The sequence below is a fragment of the Coloeus monedula genome (assembly GCF_965178545.1).
Source record: "Coloeus monedula genome assembly, chromosome: 4".
NCBI classification, from domain to species: Eukaryota; Metazoa; Chordata; class Aves; order Passeriformes; family Corvidae; genus Coloeus; species Coloeus monedula.
Genome location: NC_138784.1, coordinates 41062410 through 41085195, shown reverse-complemented (window position 1 = coordinate 41085195; position 22786 = coordinate 41062410). Strand labels below are relative to the sequence as shown.

Sequence of the window (22786 nt, the reverse complement as noted above, 5' to 3'; positions counted from 1 at the left end):
GCAATAGAATTTGTTTGATAACTATTTAAGTTCAAATTATTTTTAAAAAATCATGTGATTGTGACTTTTTTTTCCCCTGCATTTCACTTAAATGTGGGTGATATTGTCTTGTCAAGGTTTTTTTCTGTTAATAAGCAAAAAGCTTTTGATGTGTAATATATATCCAGTCACTATGTGAAATATATATTTTTGGCTCTTTTATACTTACCTGTATACTGTAATAGTATTACTGTTTCTGAACTAGTTTGAAGATAAATGCTGGTCAGAGCTAGGAAAACATCTTTTTTTTGTGGGTGGCTAGGTTTTGGGAGTTACAAATTGTGTGCCATGCTTGCTCTGTAGGCTGTTCATGTATGCTGCCTCCGGGAACATTATTCTTCACAGCAATAAGCATTTGGGTAAGTTCCCTTCTAAAAAGGGGGAAAGGGTTAAAAAAAGCTGCAAGGAAAATATTTGTTTACCAGAAAAAGCTTATGGCACCACAGAGATACATAAACGATATTTTAAAAAATGACAGTAGTGAAGATCAAACACAAAGAATACTTCAATATTTGTAATCGCTTTTGACATTTGCAGTTTTTGAGAGCTAGTTACTGTACACTTCAGTCACTTAAAGAGAGCTGCAGTATCTGAGCAGTATTTTGTTTAAGAATAACTATAAATTTATGCAACATGTAGCTGCCTCCAGTTATCCAGTATATAGGTCCATGATTAAATGTATCACCCTCCATATTCTTGCCAGCCTGATGCTAAGAGAGAGACATATTCGTGACTTCAGAATATTCATTTAGATTTTGAAAATATGGTAAAGAAATTAGTCTTTATCTTTCTTGAACAAGATTTAATTCTGGAACGATGTTTCTTTTTAAAAGCAAAACTTTTAAGATTCTGCTTCAAAATTGTGCAGGCCAGGGGTGGGCAGGAAAAGGATTTTATCACTCAAGAAGCAAGAACTTCTTTCTGGACTTGGCTGACCCTGAGAATACTTCAAAGAATACTGGTAAAATGAATTGAAACTAAAATTCATTTTAGTGTTTTGTTATTGCAAGTTTAGATGAAAGCGAAGTAATGCTGCTGGTCAGGATGACCTCTGAATCTTGTGAAATCAGAAGCAGGAACTGTGAGCAAAGTGTGTACATTAGCTAAAGATTAAGTAGTCCCAATTTCACTAAAAGTACTCTTTTTTTTTTTTTTTTTTTTAATATGAGACCAGAATAACAGGAAGCAATGCTCTGTTGCTTGTTTTACCAGGCTGTTGAGACATTAAACATTGCTGTGCTGTTTTGGAACTCTGAATGCAACTGTTTTCTGAGAAACTGTGAGGAAGGTATGAGATGGAGGGGACGAGCCCATGTTTGGGGCTTGGGCCAGGTCTCGGCAACATTTGCAGTCTGAGCTTAGACTGCCAGTTTGAGATAGCTCTGTTTTGAAATGTTGTGGCGTAAAGTCTGTCCCTTCCAAGAAGAATTGCTTTTAATTTAAAACTGCTGTATTATTTCAGTTTCTGATATTTGGGCAAAGTTTACAGTATAAAGCCGAAGTTTTTACAATATGGGAATCTGACTAAAGTCCATGTGCATAAATGAGAGGGTGCATAGCTAGTCTAATTCATTTTTTGACAACTTTAATGGACAACAGAGTATTGGAGAGGTTTAAAATAAACATGTGGAAGATTAGTACAGTAGAAGGGCATGATAGGTGCATTTACCACTTCCTTAATTTTACTTGTTGATTGCATTTGTGATAGTGTAGTAGAGAGCTCAGTCTATAATTTATCATTTTCCACTGTGGAGTAGTATCATTTAACACTTAAATAATGAAAAATAATGAGGAATTGGGGTTCAGAAACTTAAAGTCTTAAATAATTCTGGTACTTTTCCATTGTCTTTTCTTAAAAAATCAGCAATTTTTTTTTTTGAGACTGGTTTGGCCTTGTACTTCAGATACGATGTAAAAACATTCAAAGTTGTTTTGTCAAACTTTGTTTTATGTCTGAGCCTGGTACAGCTGTAATCATAATGTAGCCTGGCTGTATAATCAGAAGGTTACAAGAAACAGGCCCTGGAATACTTAGGAAACATCTTAAGAGTTTCATTTAAAAAAAAAAACCCCAGTAAATAAATAACTAAAGGGTAAAAGTCTATAATTTTGACTTGTAGCTTTGTATTTGACCCAAAGAGTCACAGACTCATATGTATATTTTAGGAGGACACTCTAAAAAGCCATAAGTGAATTTAACCTGTCTGTGCTCCTGGGATATGTTTCTGCTTTTGCACACTGTAACATTAGTCTGGAGAAGGAGAGTCACTGAGAGGCAGGTATGCTGCCAGGAGGTTGTGGCTGCTCGTAACTATTTCTTTTCCTTAAAGGATTTAATATATTAAAAACATACTTAATGTTTTGAATTTTCCCATTGTATTTTAAGGTAAGACAAGATTTTGATGTGCTGTGTGTGCAGAATAAATTTTTTGGCCAGAATAGTCTCAGCTGTTTCTATTTTTAGAATACCTCTGGGAGAAAAAAAAAAGCCCAAACCAAAGGGAAGCCTGTATTTCTTAAAATTCAGCTTAAATTAAAAATACTGTTACTACCTCTTTCTTGAGGTGCTTCAAACAAATGGTTAGCAGCTTACATTAAATACTGTATGTGTGAATGTACTGATAGAAGATAAAAAGTAGCTGCTGTCTTATTCAGGTAAAAGATTTATCTACCTTGTGCTTCTGTACAAAAAGCCCCCCCCTCCCAAACACCAACAACATACCTTCCCCCACCCCCCGCCCTGGCAGAAGCTGGAGTAGAAATGGGTCTAGTACTGACTTATTTAATATCAACTCCATCACAGTAATGAAAGAAAAAAATACTCTGTTGTTACACTATCAGTCATGCTGTGCATCTGACTGTACAGTGCTTAGCTGCAGGAAATGCTCGGGAAACCAGAGCTTATTTAAAATACAGTATTTTAGATTAACCAAACATGAAAGTTTTGACTCTATCCAGTAAGAAATAGGTAGGCAATGCAGCTGTCTTAAAAAGTCAGTGGAGTTGGTGCTGTGCTTACAAAAAACCAAACCAAACCAAAAAAAAACCAACCAACCAAAAAACCAAACAAACCCAAACAAACGAAAAAAAAAACCAACCTGCAGTATTCCTGGAAAGAAGAACCTGTTCAAAATCATCATGGAAATGTCCCAGCTGGAGCAATGGTTGCTGTTTTAGCTGAAGCACAGATGCAGAAATCTAGCTTCCTGGCTGAGAGTCTCAGCTGTAGGTAAATAAAAAGTCAAAGGAGCCCTATTCTTTAATTTTTAATCTTTTATTCTTCTCATACAATAAGAGATTTGACATGATGGAAACACCTAAATCGTGTGATTATGAACCAAAATTGAATTCACGCTTCAGAATTTGTTTTTCCATTTGGTTTGCAAGCTTTTATCTGCCTGTCTGATATATAGTGCGAAAGACTTTAAACGGTAAATGAACCACCAGGACTGTGTCCAGTGAACAGATGCAGACTACCTAATAGATATGGTGATGTACATCGTCTAATAAGACTTAATATTTTACAGAAATACAGATCTTAAAAGCTTATCAATCGGCATTTTTGGTTTCAACTGATTTGGGTGTGTTGGAAGTATTAAATATTGCTTGAACAGTATGTAAGGTAATGAGTCTACAGAGATAGCTGGAGGCACTTAGCAGATGAAACTGTGTCAGCTTGGCTTAGGTGTGATGTAAGGGACCACAATAAGATTAAGCAAAATGGGGAAAAAACCACTCCCAGCAATAGAGCAGGCCTGTGGTCATTTTACTTGCTTACTGACAAGCATATCAACGCTGTCCTTGCAACCATCTTTCCTTGCCTGTGAGGCCCAGCTGACCTTCATGTTTCCAACTCATCCGCTTCCATCCCCGTGCTACCAGCTTCTGTCCTGACGGTGTCCTTGGTGCAGGCCATTTTCACTTTCGCACCCCCTGGAGGGATACAGCCTCTCTAAAATCTGAGAGCGTTGTTTCCTCTTTCCTCACCACCAGCTTATTCTTGTGAAAATTTCTGATTTGGCAGATTCTGATTTCAGTGTAAATGTTTGCATGTTACTCCACCAGGGGTTTTCTTCTGTTTGATAGCTTCTTAGAGGACTCATCAACATAAAGGTTTTTGAGATGCTCCTTATAATGAAACCTTTGTATCATTTCTTTGATACTGGGAGCAGTTATCTCTGCTTCAGAAGTCAGACTGTAGTGCTGACTTGGACTAGATGAGGCCCAGGTTTGTTTTTCAGTTTAAGCTGTGTTGGTCCATTTGTACATCATCTGAGTTGTCTGTTGTTTGTGGAAAAAATTGTTGAGCAGCTGGGAGCGATACCAAACATCAGAGGTGGCAAAGTATGTCATGCTGATATCGAAACTGATAGAGAAGAAATAATTTAGCACTGCAGCGCTCTTAATTGTGAAGCTGGAGTCCAAATTACTTAATCTTACTTAGTTAACTTCTGTTATAATTGATATTAAAAATGTCTTTTTTTGAATATGTGATGACTGTTAAATACCAGTGATGAATGAAAAGTCTTAGAAGCGTTTTTCTTCTCCCAGAACTGTTCTAAGCTTTTTAGCAAAAGTCATGCTGTATTTATTTATATTTTTTAACATGTTTAACCTGTCTGGGGTTTCAAAGAGTTAAGATGCTAGAATTCCAAACCTGGCTTATGGCCTGTCTGATTATCACTTAACCTGCTTAGCTCTCTTCATAGGAGTGCATTTATGTCCCTTAAGAATCTTTTCTCCGCTGCATGCTCATACACGTGTTGCGAAACATATATTAAACAACTGCCCTGTTCTGGTGCATTCTGGCAGAGGGGCAGTACTACCTGAAGAAAGGACCAGTACTCTGAGGTCAGAATGGTATGTCCCTGTTAAAATCCCATTTTCTGTTGCCAGTACAAACGACAACAAATTTTTTCAGACTCAAGCTTCTTATTCCCTGTATCTGCTTTGCCTTGTCTTGGCACCCTTCTTTTGAGTTTTCAGCTAATTTTACTTATAACCAGTTCTATGATTTATTTCGTGCAGAAATTAGTTTTTGGTGTAGGAAGTGCAAACTTCTTTGAACTGTTGGCTTTTTTTGGTCACCATTTCCTTTTTTGCTTCCATGAGAAATTTATAGAATCTGTCACATTTCTGAGAACTTCAGAACAATGTGCACGTGCTTAATGTGATTTTACTTTATGGGTTCATTTCTCCAGTTACCTGATCCAGCTTTCAGACTGCACATCATGTGAGTTTGGCCATATGCACAGTTTGCTACACCAGAATTTTGCTGAACACGGAAGTTCCATTTTTATCAATTTGCTCTGAGGATTGCAATGTTTAAGAAAATGTCAAGTTCCAACTTCTTTCTCTGGGGCCTGGAGGGAATAGTAGGATTTTGTTATTTCTGAAGAACTTAGTGTAACAGGGATTTTCTGATCTTTTAAAGCTGGGCTTTACAATTGTATATGCTCTATTAAGGAATTCTCCAGAGGGCATCTGATTAGATCTAGAATTTCCAATTGGTTAAAGTATATTTTTATTTATTTTATTAAAAGAACATGCCACAAACCAACAGAAGAGGCAAGCCCCAGGTATGAAACTGGAAATAAAATTCAAGTAGATGAAGTTGCTGAATAAGAGGTTATCTTATTCTAATTTGTTATAGAAGAGTAATTTCTGAAAAACAGTGAAACTTGTTGTGTCAACAGTGAAATACTCAAAAGTAGTAATGCAGTTCATATGGCAAACTGCAATGTTTTTCAATTACAAAATCAATTTTTAGTTTAAACTTCAAGTAGTTTTCAACCAGTATGGTCTGAATTACATAATGGGATGCGTCAAAGTTTATTAAGCAAAAGAAGGTAGGAAGTTGCCATTCTGATACCTTCCAATGGCAGTTTTTTATTAAAAACTGAGGTGTAAAATACTGGTTGAGAGAAACTCGCAAAATAAATTTTTGAGGAGCCAGGAGAAGTGACACTGTACTAATAAGTTTATTATGAGAGTATTTGAAGACATTTCGTTATCTTTCTGGAATGGAATTTTGAGTGTTTTTGTTTATTTATTTACAAACTTTACAGCTGAATTTCTCCTCTCTAAGATTGACTCATTCCTACATTAACCAAGTACCAGTTTTTATAGGGAAAGTTTATTTTTATAGTAACGTCAGACAAGTATTCTTTGTTCCCAGTGGACAAAATTCCTAAACCACGTCCTTGACAGAAAATACAGCTGTGTGTTTTACCCTGTGTGTGGGTGTGCAGATGTGTGCAGTAGTCAGGACTCGTGACTTCTTTGCCACGTCTACAAAGGAGACACACTTCTCTTTGTCAGGTCATTCAGTGACTAAGGTGGAGTGCATGTCTCATCATCTTGATTTCTCCCCAAGCTGCTCTAGATAGAGCACAAGTTAGTTTGCCCTTGTTGCTTCTGCAAATCTCTTGCTGTCTTTCTTGTATTTGAAAAGTCTTCCTCACAGGTGTTCAGATTTCGTTGAATGGTCTGTCAGAAGATTATTTTCCTAATGAGTATAACTCATTGATCAGACCCATAAAAGGCATCCAGCTTAACGAAAAGTCAAGTCCGCAACTACTGTTGGTTTCTAATATATTCCAAGTGTTCTGCCTGTGATTAATAGGAGGAGAACCTGCAGGACTCTGCCCCAGGATGGGCATAGTGTCAACCATGTTATGAGACCAAATGGAGTTTCTTGTAATCACAATTTCAAGTTCAGCTTCAGCAATTTCAATGTTGGTTTTATTATTTTAATGTAGGATAGTTTTTCCTGCTCCTGCTGTGGTGTTCTGTTTCAGGAGTGCTTTATAATGTTTATTTTGTAAGAGTTAAAGATGGTTAAAAACAGCATGTCGATCTTGTTCAGGAGAATTCCTGTGGCTTTTTTGATGTTAGGGACTGCATTGCTTGGGTATAGTTTGCATATGGCATACATTCATGGTTTTAGTGTAGCTTTTGAAGGCATTATTATACTTCATAGAATACTTGTAAAACTTTGCCCTGTAGATGTTTGTTCTTGAGAATAGGAGTGGAGGGTAGTCTAAAATCATAACTATATGTCCTTTATTTCCTTGATGCTCCAAATTTTTGTGTGGCATTCCTGCATGTAGGTTGCAGTACATCTTGTTTGTCATAGTTACTTTTTGAAAGGAAAGACTATGCAGTGTTTCAAGGAGATCAGCTGCATCTTCAACTATTCGGAGACTTGACCTGTGTAAGTCTGTAATTGCTGTTATTTTCTACAATGCTGTGTGAATTTGGAAAATAATCAGTTTCTGTATCATAAAACACAAGTACTGGAGTTTATTCTAAAGGCTATCCAACTTAAAAATTTTTTTGACAGATTTGTCTCTCATGGTTTGGTGGTCTTTTAGTCTTCCATGTTTCTGAGATTGAAACTTAAAGACTTACGTAACTTAAAAGAATATGAAGCCAGTTGTTAAAGATCACAGAATCATTAGGGTTGGAAGGAACTTCTGGAAATCATCTAGTCCAACCCCCTGCCAAGGCAGGGTCACCTAGAGCAGGTCACACAGAAACAAAAGATGAACAAAATACCTATTATACTATTGTATTCTTATAATGGGTGCAAAACTGTGCCAGTATTAAGCTAATCAAGGACAAAAACCTTTTAACAAAAAGAGAAATATAGTGAAAGATTCCATTTGCTGTGATGATGTTCTTTTGGTGCTACAAAGTTGTTGTTTGAGGGACTATTGTAGCATAATCATACAGTGCTAGTGGAGGTTATCATTCACCTTGGAGAAGTGGACAGACTGTGATTGTGAAGTGAAATGGGAGAACAAAGGATCTCAACTTCTAGTTTTGTTTTGTCTTTCGTGTAGAAAATTAAAGGTATCTATTCGTACCAGTGTACTTTTTTTTTTTTAATAGCTTTAATTTATCAGTGAGGGTTTGGGATTTGAAATATTTTTTGCATTTAGCAACTTGGTAATATATATATATTCTATTGTATATCAGTTCCACTTTGGGCTAAATAGGAATTATCTTTGATGCTGAGAAATAGGACCATAAACAGTAGTACTTTTTACTATAAATTGAATTTATGCTAGCTAACCAACTGATGGAATTCCAAATTCTGTATTTTGACTTAAATTGCAGGCTGATTTGGTGGTTCACATGATTTTTGACAGGCATTTTGAGAGACACTTATTTCTCACTGAAAGGCTCATTAAGGGTCACTTTTGCTGATACTTCAGATGTGCAAGTATATTATCCTATGTGAAAACAGTGATTTGTGACAGAAAAGAAATAGAGTAAATTATTGCCTTTGCTTATTAAGACCTAGGCAGCAAGATCAGAAGCAATAGTATATAAATGGGTAGAAGCTCTGTAACATCAGACTGAGATTACAACTTTTAATTGCTTCCATGTAATGAAAGTGTTCATGTTGACAAACACCCTAGTCACTGGAGAGGCCTGAAAGGGAAGATGTTGCTGGAATTCCTGAAATGGTTTCTTTTTTTTTTTTTTAACTTGTATTACTATATATAGTTTTCAGTTCTCATGAAGATGAGTTCAGTTGTAGTTCAATGTTGCTTTTGCTTATTTTTTTCTCTATGGAAATTTGAAAGTGTTAATTCTCCTGTGAGATTTATCATCTTAGTTTAGATTTGGCTGTGTTAGTGGTGTAAGTGAGCTCTCTTTGGGCACTGCCTATAGTAATATGGCAAAACAAAAAATATAATTAGTTTTCATTTTTTAATAGTATAATTTGCTTCAGGCTGTTAAACTAACATATTAATATACAATCATAGTACCACTTTATAAGTAAATTTTGAAGATTTTCTTGCAGCTAAGACAAAATTTTTAATAGTTTTTCCATACAAATTCAGTTTCACAAAGATATTTTCAGTTATTGGTGACAGATTTTTTTGTGCTGAAATACAGTATACTGCAGCGTTCCTCACAAATAAAAATATTTCTCTTTAAATCTTTTTAAAATAAGTGATGTTTATTGTTTTGTGTTATGTTCTCAGCTGAAGGATAAAGGTCAATGACCACAGCAAACTTGTTATTAGATCCTTAAAGTTCATAACATTTGTACAGCTCTTCTAGTTCTCCTGTAGTGGTTGTTAGGAAATGTTCCACAGAAGAATTTAAAGGTCTTATCAGGTTTCTGACTGCATTTTGCTCAATTAACGTTAGCTTGAAATTGTGAGTTTTAAACATAGAATCATAGAGTGGTCTGGACTGGAAGGGACCTTAAAGATTATCTAGTTCCAAACCCCTGCCATGGCAGAGATACCTTCCACTAGACCAGGTTGCTCACAGCCCCATCCAGCCTGAAAACTCTGGGGATGGGGCATCCACAACTTCTCTGGGCAGCCTATGCCAGTGCCTCATCACCCTCACAATGAGGAATTTCTTCCTAACATTAATTTAAACCTACTCGCTGTCAGTGTAAAGCTGTTCCCTCTTGTCCTGTCACTATATGATCCATATTTTGTCTAGGTTCCCTTCAGGTACTGGAAGGCCACAATTAAATCACCCCCAAACCTTTTCCAGGCTGAATAATCCCATTTCTCTCAGCCTTTCCTCATAGGAGAAATGTTCCATCCCTGTAATCATCTTGGTGGCCTCCTGTGGATTCATTCCATTAAGGCAATGTCCTTCCCATGCTGGGGACCCCAGAGCTGGGTGCAGCTCTCCAGGTGTGGTCTCACCAGAGCAGAGGGGCAGAATCCCCTCCTTCCTGGCCACGCTGCTTTGGATGCCCAGGATCCAATTGGCTCTCTGGTCTATGAGTGCGCATTGCTGGCAGGTGTCCAGCCTCTCATTCATCAACACACCCAAGTCCTTCTCAGCAGGGCTGCTCTCGAGCTGTTCACCTCCCAGCCTGTGTTGATACCAAGGCTTGCCCTGACCCAAGTGCAGCTCATGCTTTGAAAGAAGCACACTTGATCAGAAGTGGATGTGGTTTGTGGCCACGTGGCTGGTTAGTTCTCTTAACTCCTAACATCTGGTTCCTTCCCTTTCTTTCCTGTGTCACCATGAATATTTTCTAATAATATTTTGCATGGGTCTACCAGTGGGAGTTGCAAGTACTTAAGCAATATTATGCTAAAGTCTGAACTGACCTAAATGCACCGTTTTTACATTTTTAATGAATGGTTACACTGCCAGTGTGTCTTGTGCAACAGAGAGCTGAGTTCCCACAGTAGGATAGGAAGAGTAGTTAGAAGATTAGGAGAGAGATCTGTGTGACATTAGTCTGAGAGGCAAGAATTCTTCGCTTAATAAAATTGCCACGCAGTTGCCATACCATTTCTGTCAGATTGTGTTGGCCTCTGTGTGTGTGTGCGCGCGTGTATATGTATGAATGAGGAACTTATATAAGAGCTGATTTCTACCTTTCTTCACCTCACCAGTATAGACCCTGTACCTGAAGGTCCAAAACCTCAGGTCACTGTTACTTTCCAAAGGGTTTAAAATTTATTTGCAAGTGCTTCATGAACTTTGCTGTATTTACTTTCATAGCTGATTGGGCAGTGATCTATCAGTCTGTGAAAAGGGAACTGTGTGAGGTTTCCTGGTGGCTTCTTGTCCTAGGAAATAAGCAGCTAAGTTCCATCTGCAGATCTGCCTGCATTTGGTGCCGACCCAGTTATTCTCACACCTTCTTACAAAGAGTACCACAGCAGTGTTTTTCCAATATCTGTGCATATGCTTGTAGCATGAGTGACTAATGAGTATGTTCGTGAATACCGGAACAAGTTAACATGGATTGGAAGGTGCCTGCTGCTAACCTGGCATCAATATGACACTGTCATTGCATAAACCTGCTGTAATATAAAAGTCTGCATGGGGATAGGTGCTCTGATTCAGAAGTCTGCCAGCCATTTACTGTCACCAGTGACTATTGGGAAGTAGATAAATTGTCTGCTGGTTTCAGCTTCAGAATGAGCACAAAGTAAGCAACCTGGCTACAGCAGCTGCAGCTGAAGTCTCTAATCCCAGTTCCTGCTCTTCCTGTTACTGGCTTTTAGCAGCTCACCTCATGTTACTGTGCTGTTAGTTTTGTGACAGGGCTGGATAGCAGTGTGAATTGTGCCACCGCATTTCTCTGTTGTGATCTGTGCTGTGGTTCACCCTAAGAACAGGTGACAACTCTTTCTAGTGGAGTGGAATCCTGTTAGGGGTGTAGGCAGTTGCCAGAATGCCTTCCAGTGCCTGTACCACTTCCCTCAGTGGGAGTTTGGATAGCTTGAACATTGCATGCGACTGCTTCACTTGGCAGAGTTGAACAACACAAAATCACTTATAAAAATGCTGCTGTGAGGAAGTGTCAGTCTTGGCAACAAGTTTTTGGCGGTCTTCAGAGTAGTTGGGTGCAGTGATGCAGCTGGGTAGTAGACAAGAGCACTGCAGGCTCCTCAGCCTTCCTCTCTTCCCCTACAGCTGCAGCCTGCTCTGTTCTCTGGAGTTCATCAGCACATTTCTGTTAGGTGTCTTGTAGAAATATGGATTTCCAATAAAAATATCAATATTTATCTAATTATTAAAAGTTTTCTTCATTTCTTTCTTAATAACCATGCTCTTGTCAGACTCCATATTAATACCATTGTACTTCATCAGTCTTCAGGGTATAGCCTTGATTAGTTTTTTAGGCCACTGTCATATATAATTATCAGTATAGAAAATAATCTTTTGGAAAGTTTGAATTTAGTAGAGAATTTAAAATATCTGTCAGCTTTTCAGTAGAAAGACTTTCTATTTGGACATATGAACTTTCTTGCAGCAGCTATCGACATATATTTTGAGAGCTCTGATCTGCTGACTCAGAAGTCTTTACAGTACATATGTAGCCAGCCATGTGTAGACCTTTGCAGAAATAAGATCAAAATCTGCAGGGTCAAAGACAGAATAGTTTTTTCCCCTTATATAGCTCCTGTATTGTAGCTCAGGGTTAGGTATTACATTGGTACAGTACCGTGTGTGTCAGTGTCAGTGACTTGCTTTCTATCACAATTCAGTTGTTACTCTGATGACGTATCACAAGAAAAGGTTATGTGGCAAAAGAATAATCCTTTTCGTATCCCAGGTATTTTTAAAGGAGCACCAAAGAATTCTTTGGGACTTGTGAGAAGCTGCTTTTCTGCTTCTCAGGAGCAGTAGTTGGATGAGACTCCACCTTCTCTTCACTGCTGAAGATAGCTTCGCCAAGGCATTTCACTATCCTTTTTACTGCAGTTAAATGCAACTGCTCATCTCTCTGCGCTTTACTCAGGCAGAGCAAAGGACAAGATAATCCCTTAGCCTGTTAAATGCTCCATCCCATCTGGTAGGTGATAATTGCATTGTAAGGGGATTGACACAGTGGGATATGCTTACAGTGTAATGAAAGCTTCACTGTAAGTGTGAAAGTCAGCTGATCACATTCTAGCACTGTGGGACCTTATATTTGCACATCTTTTGTAAAAAACATAAAATACAAGTTCCATCTGGGGAGGGTATACAGTACCTTTACATGCCATCCTTCACCTATTTGTAACAGATTTTACATTTGTTCTGGAATATCAGTAGACTGAATATCTGAAATCCTCTTCTAGGAGTAGTGCAATAGACTTGTGTTTAGCCAAATGTTTTGAGACTATTCAGTGAGTATAGCTGTATTAAATGCATCCCAGGTGTTGACTGCTTTTACTCAAAAGTACTATGACTTTGAAATCATGGGGTTTAGTTCTTACCAGTATAGGAACAACCGTGTTATTTAAACACTGCCTAGAAATCTTCATCAGTAAAGGTGAAATTTGAATAAGCCACATGGTGAGGAATATCACAGTACTTTTGTGTCAGCAGGGATTTTTGTCAAGAGGATTTCTGGCTGAAAGTAACTCTTCTTGCAGCCAACCAAAAGAAATATCTTGAAATTTCAGTTTCAAGCATGAGCCTAAGGTAGTGCAAACTGGCTTAAAAAAAAAAAGTTTAAAATCCTGGTTTTTTAAATTTATCTAATGCTGTAGTGAAGATAATAAATCTTAAGGTTCAGAACATTTCATAAGTTAACTGTACCTTAGCTTCCTTAACTTTCAAGATGATAAGGATCCTTGTGAAGATAAATTACATAGGGCAATAGCTCAGGGTTGATTGTCATCCTGTTGGTTGCACTCTCTCCAGTCTCCCCATATGGTACAAGAAACTGGGCAGGTTGCTCTGTGCTGACCCACATGTGCTGCTTCACTGGTTTGAATGTTAACCTGTTTGGTTAAAGCAGTGCTTGGTTAGTGCACACTGTGCTGGGCTGTAGCTTCATAGTCAGATGATTAAATGAGAGTCAGGTATATAAGTATGCACTGTGTGCAGTAGATGCTTTAGTGACATTGTATGACCTTGCTGCAGGATTAAATTTGCTAATGAATTAAGGTTCTGTGACCAGCTGTGTGGCTGCTGTTTCTTTAGTTTCCATTTCCTGACTTAGCAGCTCTGTGTGCGTGTGTGCTCCTGGGAGTAAGGATAAAATAAAATCTAGTGGGCTTTTATGGGCTGTCTGCCGTAACTTTGCCAGTCTGTGATGAGGTTGTTGAGTGTGGTTAAGCTCAACCTTCCCTTACTTAATCATGGATCTGAGTGGGGTTAAGTAGAAAAGCTGGTGTTCCAAGTTCAGGTGATGAGACATGGAAGATTTCACGGATCTTTTTTTTTTTCCCCCTCTCTTTTATTTTTGTTATTTCTTTTAAGGTGGCTGAGCTCTAAAGAATATTCCTTAATTATTTCCTTTTAGGTTGAAAATGTGTACCTGAGGAGAGGAAAACTAGGGAAGTTTGCTCTTTTGTTTTCTGACACATTGTAGTTTTAAATAAGCTTGGGTGTAAGGTCATGGAACTCAAAAAACAATAAACATAACAGCACTCTTCCAGAAAATGAAATGTGTCCCCTCTCCCCACCCCAGTTGTTTCTGGAATATGAGTTTATGTCAGATGAAAATCCCTCTTGAAAGAACCATTACATTGGCAATATATGGGAAAGTATTTTTACGCAGAATTTCCAGATATTTAGAGGCAGGGGTTTTTAACAATCCTTACATATATATATTTAAAATATATACCAAGTATGTAGCAAACCAAATCATGTATGGTATATAATAAGTTTTCTTCTTATTTAGGTGACAAACAGCATGTTTGGTGCTTCAAGGAAGAAGTTTGTAGAGGGAGTTGATGGTGACTACCATGATGAGAACATGTACTACAGCCAATCGTCGATGTTCCCACATCGGTCAGAAAAAGATGTAAGTTGAATAAACTTAAATTTTCTTCTTTCAGTACTGGGGTGGTTTCAAGTATGTGAAATGTACGTGAGGAGAGGCTTCATTTAGCTTTAAGCTGTACATGGCTGTTTCCAGTGGCAAGTGCTTTAATTTTAGTGAATTTATTCATGTGAACTTCAGCCGTATGCTTGCCAGTGGCTGGGGTTTTTTTCATCTTGAAGAATTGTATTTGTAATTTAAATTGAGTTATTGATTATATCTTGTGCTTACATGCTGTGTCTACAAAGTTTTTTTGTTGTGGTTTTGCGTTTTACATCTTCAGCCATTTTTAGTTTCTGAAAACGCCTTGTGCAATTTGTGTGCTGAAGTAGTCTAAGTTAGGTATTTCTCCTATTTGTAGAGCCACAAAGTTACGAAACTAGTAATTCCTAAACATTTTTTCCTCTTTGTAATGACAGATTGTATGTTTGAACTGCATTGGCATTACTGAAGCTCTGCTGCTTCTTACCAAAGCTAAATAAATTAGGCAGTAAAGTATTTCACTTTTATATGGAGTGGCGTGTAGAAATACATGGAGGACTTGAAAGTGTGGCTTGAAGTTCATGTCACTTGCAGCTCAGTAATACCATCTCATGGCAGGCTTGCATTTAATGTGTAGGCAACATATTCTTTTTAATTAAAAAAAAAATATATCTGTTCAAATTTTTGCAAAGGTGCAAATGCTTCAGGTATGCCTCCAAGACTGTCTAGAAATAAAGTTAATAGCAGTTGTGAGCACAGTCTTGATAGACCTTGACCTGTATCAACATAAGCACTTCCTACAGACTCTTAGCTGAATTTTAATTTAGATTTTCAAAGAGAAGAAAATAGGTTTAGAGAGTAGAAGGCCTTTTCAGACAAAATGGAACAAAAAAGCATGAATGCAGCTTTCCAATTCAGTTCCATAAATTGATAAGAAATTTCAGGTGAACTAGCAAAGGATTAAAATGTAGTATAGTGTAAAGAAAACTAAATGGGCTGCTCTTTTCTCTTTATATTGATTACATGTGTGCATGTACCACAGATGCATGTAGGCACAATGGAGTATTTAGGATGTTGCATATACATCCTTTCACCATGAGGTGCAGCTATCACTCTTAAAACCAATAGACAGTATTTCTCCAAAGTGATTTTTGTACATTAAATCCCCACTTTTAGACTTCATGCACTGAGGGAAACATCACTATGGTGTAGTAAGAAAGGTAAAGTGAGATAAATGTTATGCTGCACAGTGTACACAGTGAAAGCTGATGGCTTGGCACATTGTTGACACAGTGAATGTTTTAGTTGCCTACTTTTTCTGTAGGCACAGTTGCAGAAGTGGATCTTAGAATGGAACTTCAAGACAAGGAAGGTGGGTGTTCCAGACACCAGGAATGACAAATGAGAAATCATGAAAGCTTGTGGGAGAAGTGGCCAAAATGGGGCATAGAAGCCTACTGTAGTTGGCAGAAGAGTGATGTCATTCCGACAAGAAATAGAAGAGTGGATTTGCAAAAGCTTTTTAAAATTTTATTTCCAAATCATTTTTAAGGTTCCCTGAGCTCCTGTAGCTTCACTATTGACCATTACAACTTTCTGAGTTTATGCTTATGAAATTTTAAACTGTTACATGCTATTCTTATTATTATCTTAATAAGTTTTTATCAAAATAAATTTACGGTGATAATACTGACTGTACACCTTTGATCACTCGTGTAGCTAAACGTATATAGTGTATTACATGTTCCATTTGCTGTTTCATTTGGCTCACCATAGATAAGAAGGTAGGCATTCTCTTAGTTTCCAACTTCTTTTGTGGCTTTGAAAACCTTTTCCTGTTGAAAATAACCATGTTTTCAAATAGTCTTTAATCTAGAATTCTGCTAAAAATGTTGTATATGAAAATAAATATATTGACTCTGTTGTTTCGATAACAGTATTGACAGGCTAAAGTAAAATTGCTCAGAGTTTTCTCCTAGTAAGCTAATAAAGACTAATCTTTGAAAGCTAGATCAAATTTTATGAACACCTGGGGGAAAAATTCCAGCATTCTAGATCTTGAAGCACTTTGAATCCTTCTGTCTTCACATCTACTGTGTGAATAAAATAAAAGTAGAAGAAATATTGGGGAAAGAAGTAAATCACTCTTACATTATCTAAACAAGGTGCAGTTTTACTGCAATTTAAATTACTCCTCTTTTTTCATTTTCAGCTTCATTTATGTCTTTACTGAAAGCAGATAAAATTAATGTTGCAGGGTTTTGCAACTGACCTGTAAAAATTTACTTAAATGTTAATTCTTTTTCTCTCCAGTGTATGATATGTACATATGAATGCAGAGTCCTTCATTTATGCTTCATTTATCTTCTAGAGTTCTTCAAACTGAAATAAAATGGTTTTGGTGGAGGCCTCTGTGAATGGCCTCCTTAAATTTTGTTCTTTAGGAAAGATTAAAGCTTGTTTAGTATTTACCCTTATACTGGATATAACTAGATGTTTCTGGTTTTCACTTTGTTGAAGTTGTACTTACTCTGATCTTGAATGTTACTACTTTCCAAGGAACTGTTGCTGCTCGTGTGTGTATGTATACTCCAAATGGAGGAACATAGGGAATGGTGAAATCCTCCTGAGATTTGGAGTAAGGACTATTACTGCTAGCATATTTGTATAAACTTCAGAACTTACTTTTATAAAACTTATTTTTACAGTAAATTCAAGCCAAGTCCTGTCTTAAACTTCAAAGACTTTTGACGTGGGGAGAGAACTAGCAGCAAATAATTTTGGACATGTTACTTTTGTTTCAGCCTCAGTGTAGCTAAGAGCTAGAAGTTTTCTTTTAAATTACTGTTTATTCGTTAGAGAAAGGAGTTCTAGATAAACAGGACTAATATGGTAATAGAAATGGAAAAGTTGCATGTTACTCACATGCACAAGTGCTTCCAAGATCATACGGATACTGATTGGATAAGTTATGGTTCCTTAGATGAGATTACATTTTGCTCAAGCCGTTTTATGCTTCTTTTTTACTAAGTAAGTTGCTTTGCCTTGAGTCATTACACGCTTGCTGAGCTAAGTAGGGAAGTGGAACAGAGTATATACATGAATGCTCTGTCTGTGAATTTTTCTGCACTTGGTCAGTGCATGATAACCAGGTCATAGTAATCCTTTAACAAAGAAATTAGGTGTTTTATAGTACTTTCAGAACACAGAACAGGTTAAGAAAATAGTTTGCCTTTTGGCTGGAAACAAGTGGGGTCCTTGTAACATAAATTGACAAGATGATGCACTGTGTGCCCACAAAATAATTGCAGGGCTTACTTGTGGCTAATTTCACCAACTTAATTAAGCTGTCTGTGCACTCAGCAAAATAATTTTCAGGACATGAATACATGTATTTTTATTTGGATAGAGCGACAGTGGTAGAAATTAGTAACTCAAGGCCCTTCATGTACTTTTGAAACTACAGTTTTTAAATGAACAAAACAAAAATGCAGATGAGCTTTGAGAAAAGATTGGAGCTATTCAGTCTGAACTACTCTGATTTCTGATGTATGAGAATGTAAGAAGGGCTCCACAAGGTTTGACCAATCTAGCCCAATCTACTGAAAATGTGTACATGAGAGTGTAAGACCAGAGCATCTTCTGTTGGTCTGAACTGTTGTCATAAATCTGACAGTAGACAGACATGCATTTTAATGAAGGTCTGCCCAATCAGGAAAGTTAGGAGATTTTTTCAGTTAATGTTTTTTTCAAATCTTGGCCCAATGCTTTGCTGTTCATTTTCTTTCCCAGTTACTCAACAGTTAGTAAAATGCTTGCTGTAAGGTAGTAGTAATACTTCTGATTTTTACCTTTAATTGTGGCAGGTGAGATCTAGCTTGAAGATTAGATTTGTCTCATTGCAATTGTTTATCTAGCTCCCTGGCACTAGGAAGTTCTCAGATTTGGATACTGAGTACAGAAAAATGGGTTGTTGATTCTGGGAGCCTGCTTTCCCGAAGTTTCTTCCATCCTGAGCTGAAGCATGTCTGTGGTGGATGAAATTCAGGAGTTCCTCTGTCATGAGACAGTTGCACGAAGGCAGATGTCAGTGGTGCTGGTACAATGAAAGGTGGTCAAAGGCCTTTTACTGTGATTCTATTAAACTGATTTATAGAACCTTTACTTTTACTGTGTTTTGAAATGCTTGGCCTTATAAGGAGTTGGTACTTCTACAAGAGAGAAAAACCTGAAGGCTTAGCTTGCCATTGTGATTGAGATCCAGAATCTTGCTAAGTTTTGGAAACTAAATGTTTAAGAGTTTAGTCAGTCTTCTGGAGACAACTTTGGCTTTAAGGTTGCTGAATCTCATTGTTTCAGATGAATTGCTGACTTTCTAATGCTATTATTTTAGGATTCTGAGGAAGTCTGATATCTTGTTTTCTAAGGTATCTTTCTTGCCTTAGTCATAATTTTACTTCAGATGCTTCATATGGAGTTGTATGTATTTAAGAATTCCCATGAAACCCCCTTGTGTCAGGAGCAGTTGTAGCATTCGCACCAGTGCTGGTTGGCTGAATGGAGATACTGTACATTAACCTAACTTGTAATTGTCTGAATAGTTTTGATCCATTTGTGGAGGGAGAAAAACCCCTAAAGTTTATTTTGAGAAATAAATAGATGAATGTCTTTAATTGTAAATGGCAAATTAATATTTTCACATGCATTACTTTGCACATAAACATTCTTGTAGATTTGACTGAGTAGTGAGTTGGTTTGCCCTGCTTTCTTTGTGAAACGCATGGTTTAGGCTTCACTCTTTGAAGTGTGAGTTACAAAGCAGCAGTTACTTTTCACCTTCCTGAAGAGTGATTAAACATTCCTTGCATGTATTTCTGTGTACACAAAAGGTTTTTTTTTAAAAAAACTCAACCAACAAAAGAAAGGAAAAAAAAAACCACAAAGCAAAAACCCTGATGGAAACAAACAAACTTTAGGAGTATGAAAATTGCAGTGCCATTGATGAAAATAGTTGGAAGGACTTGCAGGAAATGAGATCGGTAAAAATTCAAGGAACTCTGTGTTTTATTGCAGTTCCCTTTCAGAGCCTATCGTCTTTCTGCCTATAGTGTGCATTTTCATAAGAAAGATATACAGTATGCTGAAAGAACAAAAAAGTTTCAAATATAAAATGTGCCCTTTACTGTGTCACCTGTAAGTTTACACCTAAATGGATTTATCAAATGAAACAATACATCATAAAGTAATTTTGCTTAGGGACAAAAGTGGTTTTTTTATACTATTTCACACAGTATGCAAGTATGTATCTGACAAATAAATATTTGAATATAAGTTAGTTCACATCCCTTTACAATTTGGAATTATGTCACAAGGACATTAATTTTACTGTTGATGACTGTAGTATAACTTTCACTATGACTGAGTTTGTATTTAGGCTTTTAATAGAATAATTAAATTACTATGGTAGGTGTTCTATACTTTTCTGTGCTCCATCTTCATCTAGAAGCTTTATTTTACTGCATCTCCACTTCACAATGTATAGTAATTTTTATATGTCAGCTTTAGCTTTTGAAGTGGTGCCTTGAACTAGCTTAATTCCATGCATAAAATCATGTGCATTTTCTAGAATGGGAAGGTTATGGTTTCTTACCCAGTAACTCAGTTCATTGAACATGCTGTTGTGTAATATTGATGGTTTATGAGCTCAGTGGTGGGCATTTTGTTTGGGTTTTTTTGTATGCAGCTAGTTATTTAGTTGGTATAAAATACTTGCTTTGTTGTCCTAGTTCTTAATTGCTTTGGCAGTTTTTATAGCATTTGTCAATGAGCTTTCAGTAGTCATTTGGCTCATTGATAAACTGTACTATCAAACAATGTCTCTACACAGGGAGAACTTGTTTTTAGAGCTTTACTTCGGTAGCCATCTTAACCTCACATAAATAATGTCACTGTCATTCAAAAGCAGCATCTTGTCTCTAAGATCTTGAGATATTGGTGGCATCAACAGTGTGGTCCTACCTCCTTGTACTTCCCAGTGCTGCTAGAGGCAGAAGATCACAACCAACCAGAAGTGATGAAATATGAAAGATAGAATAAAATTTCATTTATTTTCCAGTATTGTACTTGGATTTATATTTCACAAATTATTTACATCAGTAGTAATTTTCACTGGCAGATAATAACCTGTATTTATATATGTATACAAGGTTTTCATTGATTTATGATACTGAGATTTGGAAATACTTTAATGTAAAATGGGAATTTTGTGAGTGCTGTATTAAAAGATGGTTTAAAGAGGAAGACTAATAACACTACTAAAAACTGTCAGTCTAGAAAAATACGTATTTTTATCTGTTATTTGTTGACTAGTTTTACTACTGTTTTTTACGTCAGTATAACGCTTTCTTCTTTCGAGGCTGTGGGTCAGACGTTGTTATTAAGTAGTGCAGCACAGATGGTAGATACCAGAAATAAAGTAGTGTAAATACAAAATTATGCTGATGTTTGCATCTGTGAGAAACCCATCATTTATCAGGCCTGATATTACTCACAAACTTGCTTATTCTAACATATTTTGCTTTTAGGGGTTGACTTTGTAGTGCTAGATCAATGTATTTTAGCTACAGCTTGCCTCATGTTTAAGAAAGTAGCTTTGGGCTATAACTACATAATGTAGCAGCCTTCACAGAATTGCTTTACTGAGTTTTCTTGGTGCCACCCTGCCAGTGTGTGCTACCACGTCAGTGATGGTGACAGGCAGCTGTCCCCACACTGAGTTGGGGCTTTGCTTGGAAGAGGCAGGATGCTGCAGTGCACGGGGAGGCAGGAGCCTGTTCAGCCAGCTCTGCCACTGGACCTCCCTCCTACCACCTCCCTCTGCTTTCAGGAGGGCTGCAGCCTATGTTCTCCACTCTGCTGAGAGGGTTGCAAAGTGCAGCAGTTTTTTCGCAGTTCTGGCAAATGTAAGCATTTCCTGGTGCTGGTTTTTCGAGATCTGTTGACACTCTCAAATGAACTTATTGCAGTAAACTGATCAAGAGTAATGAAAGCAGTTAAAGTAAAATCTTGTTCAGCACTAGGGATAGGAAATTGTCTGATAGCCCCTTGCAGCTTATTGATTCTTGGTGTGGACCAGTCCAGAAAAATTGGGCCATCTACTTGGATCATCAGTTGGTTTGAGTTTAGATGCATAATCTTCCATGATCAGAATTCCCCTGTCACTGTTTGAGGCTCGTGAGTAACATGATATCCATGTCCTAAGTTGACTGTCATCAACTTAGTCTTTCAGCCTGCCAGTATTGAGTGTTGGTCTTTCCAGTATGCTGGCAGAGTGCACCCTTCATGTTACACAACGTCGTTTTTGATCAGTTGTCGCCTTGTCCCATGGGAGAGGCAAGTCTTAGGCCTCCTCTGTCTCCTAATAACAACATAGGGAAAGCTAATTGAAAAAAAATCTGCCTAGTTTGGCGATACAAGGTTGGAAAAGAAGAAATCCCATGCTGGGTTTTGTGGTTGTTAACCACTAGCAAATTGATTTAGGTTGTTGCAACTATAATTCTGAGCATTTTTTCCCTAAGATTCTGACATAATTGTGTAAAACTTAGTAGGTCTTAACAACTGGAAGATGCTTTAGTCACCTTAAGTCTTAGCCTGCTTTGGTTTTTATTAAGGTTATGACCTTTGGCTGTTATAGACTAAAAGAAATTCAAGTGACTTCCAGTCACAGTTGCAAGCATGCTCATGGAGAGCTGTTTTATTTTCTGTGTCATGTAGCAAGTAGCCCAGTCAGAGGAAATAATGATTGCAAAATGCCAGAAGGAGTGTTTTTAGTAATACTAATGCCATTCATCTTGAATCTTCATTATCTTTGGTAGACCAAGTTTGAGTAGACTATCATAGTGGTGCAGAGGGTTTGAATGCAAATCAAGAAATTTTGGTAGAATAGGTTAGGGTTTTGCTGAATTTAATTTTTTTTTCTTGGTCTAAATTGTATGGAAATAATAGAAAAACAAGACAATTTAAAATTGTTCCTTACTTAGATATGACAGAAAAAGGTGTTTAATAAAGTAGAGATGGAATGAGATACCCATAGACTGTATTTGTTCTCCATGAGATTTGAGAAACGCTGCATTTAATCTTCCTGTAACAGATCCACAGGATTTTTTATTGATTCCTTCTTGAGGCTTGTTGTCTTTGATGTTCTAAGCATGTTATGACATGAAGTTATCAGACTTACTGAATTTAATGCTTGGCCTTTATTATGGTTTTCTATAAAGGTTTCTCTACAAGTCATTTTGCAATTAACTTTTCATGTAGAAGTAAGTGGCACAATAGATGTGACCTACTTTGCAATGTTTCAAAATAAGCAGTGTTCAATAAATATTATTTGCTACTGCTTTTAAATGAATTTTAAAAATCAAGTAGTATTCATTGTACAAGAGGTGGGATTCTTTTTTTTCCTCTCTTTAAAGTAATCTAGTGCCTCTTGGGGGTTTA

The 22786-nt window shown here is 37.1% G+C and overlaps 1 protein-coding gene across 2 annotated transcripts in view; it reads left to right on the top strand.

Moving 5' to 3' along the window:
• CNOT2 (CCR4-NOT transcription complex subunit 2) overlaps nucleotides 1-22786 on the top strand; it is an 82755-nt gene that overhangs the window by 34608 nt on the left and 25361 nt on the right. For both annotated transcript variants that reach the window (XM_082279773.1, XM_082279774.1), the window contains exon 2: nucleotides 14168-14290. In XM_082279773.1, coding sequence (XP_082135899.1) covers nucleotides 14180-14290 — 111 coding nt within the window. In that variant the 5' untranslated portion in view covers nucleotides 14168-14179. The remainder of the gene's footprint in view (nucleotides 1-14167; nucleotides 14291-22786) is intronic.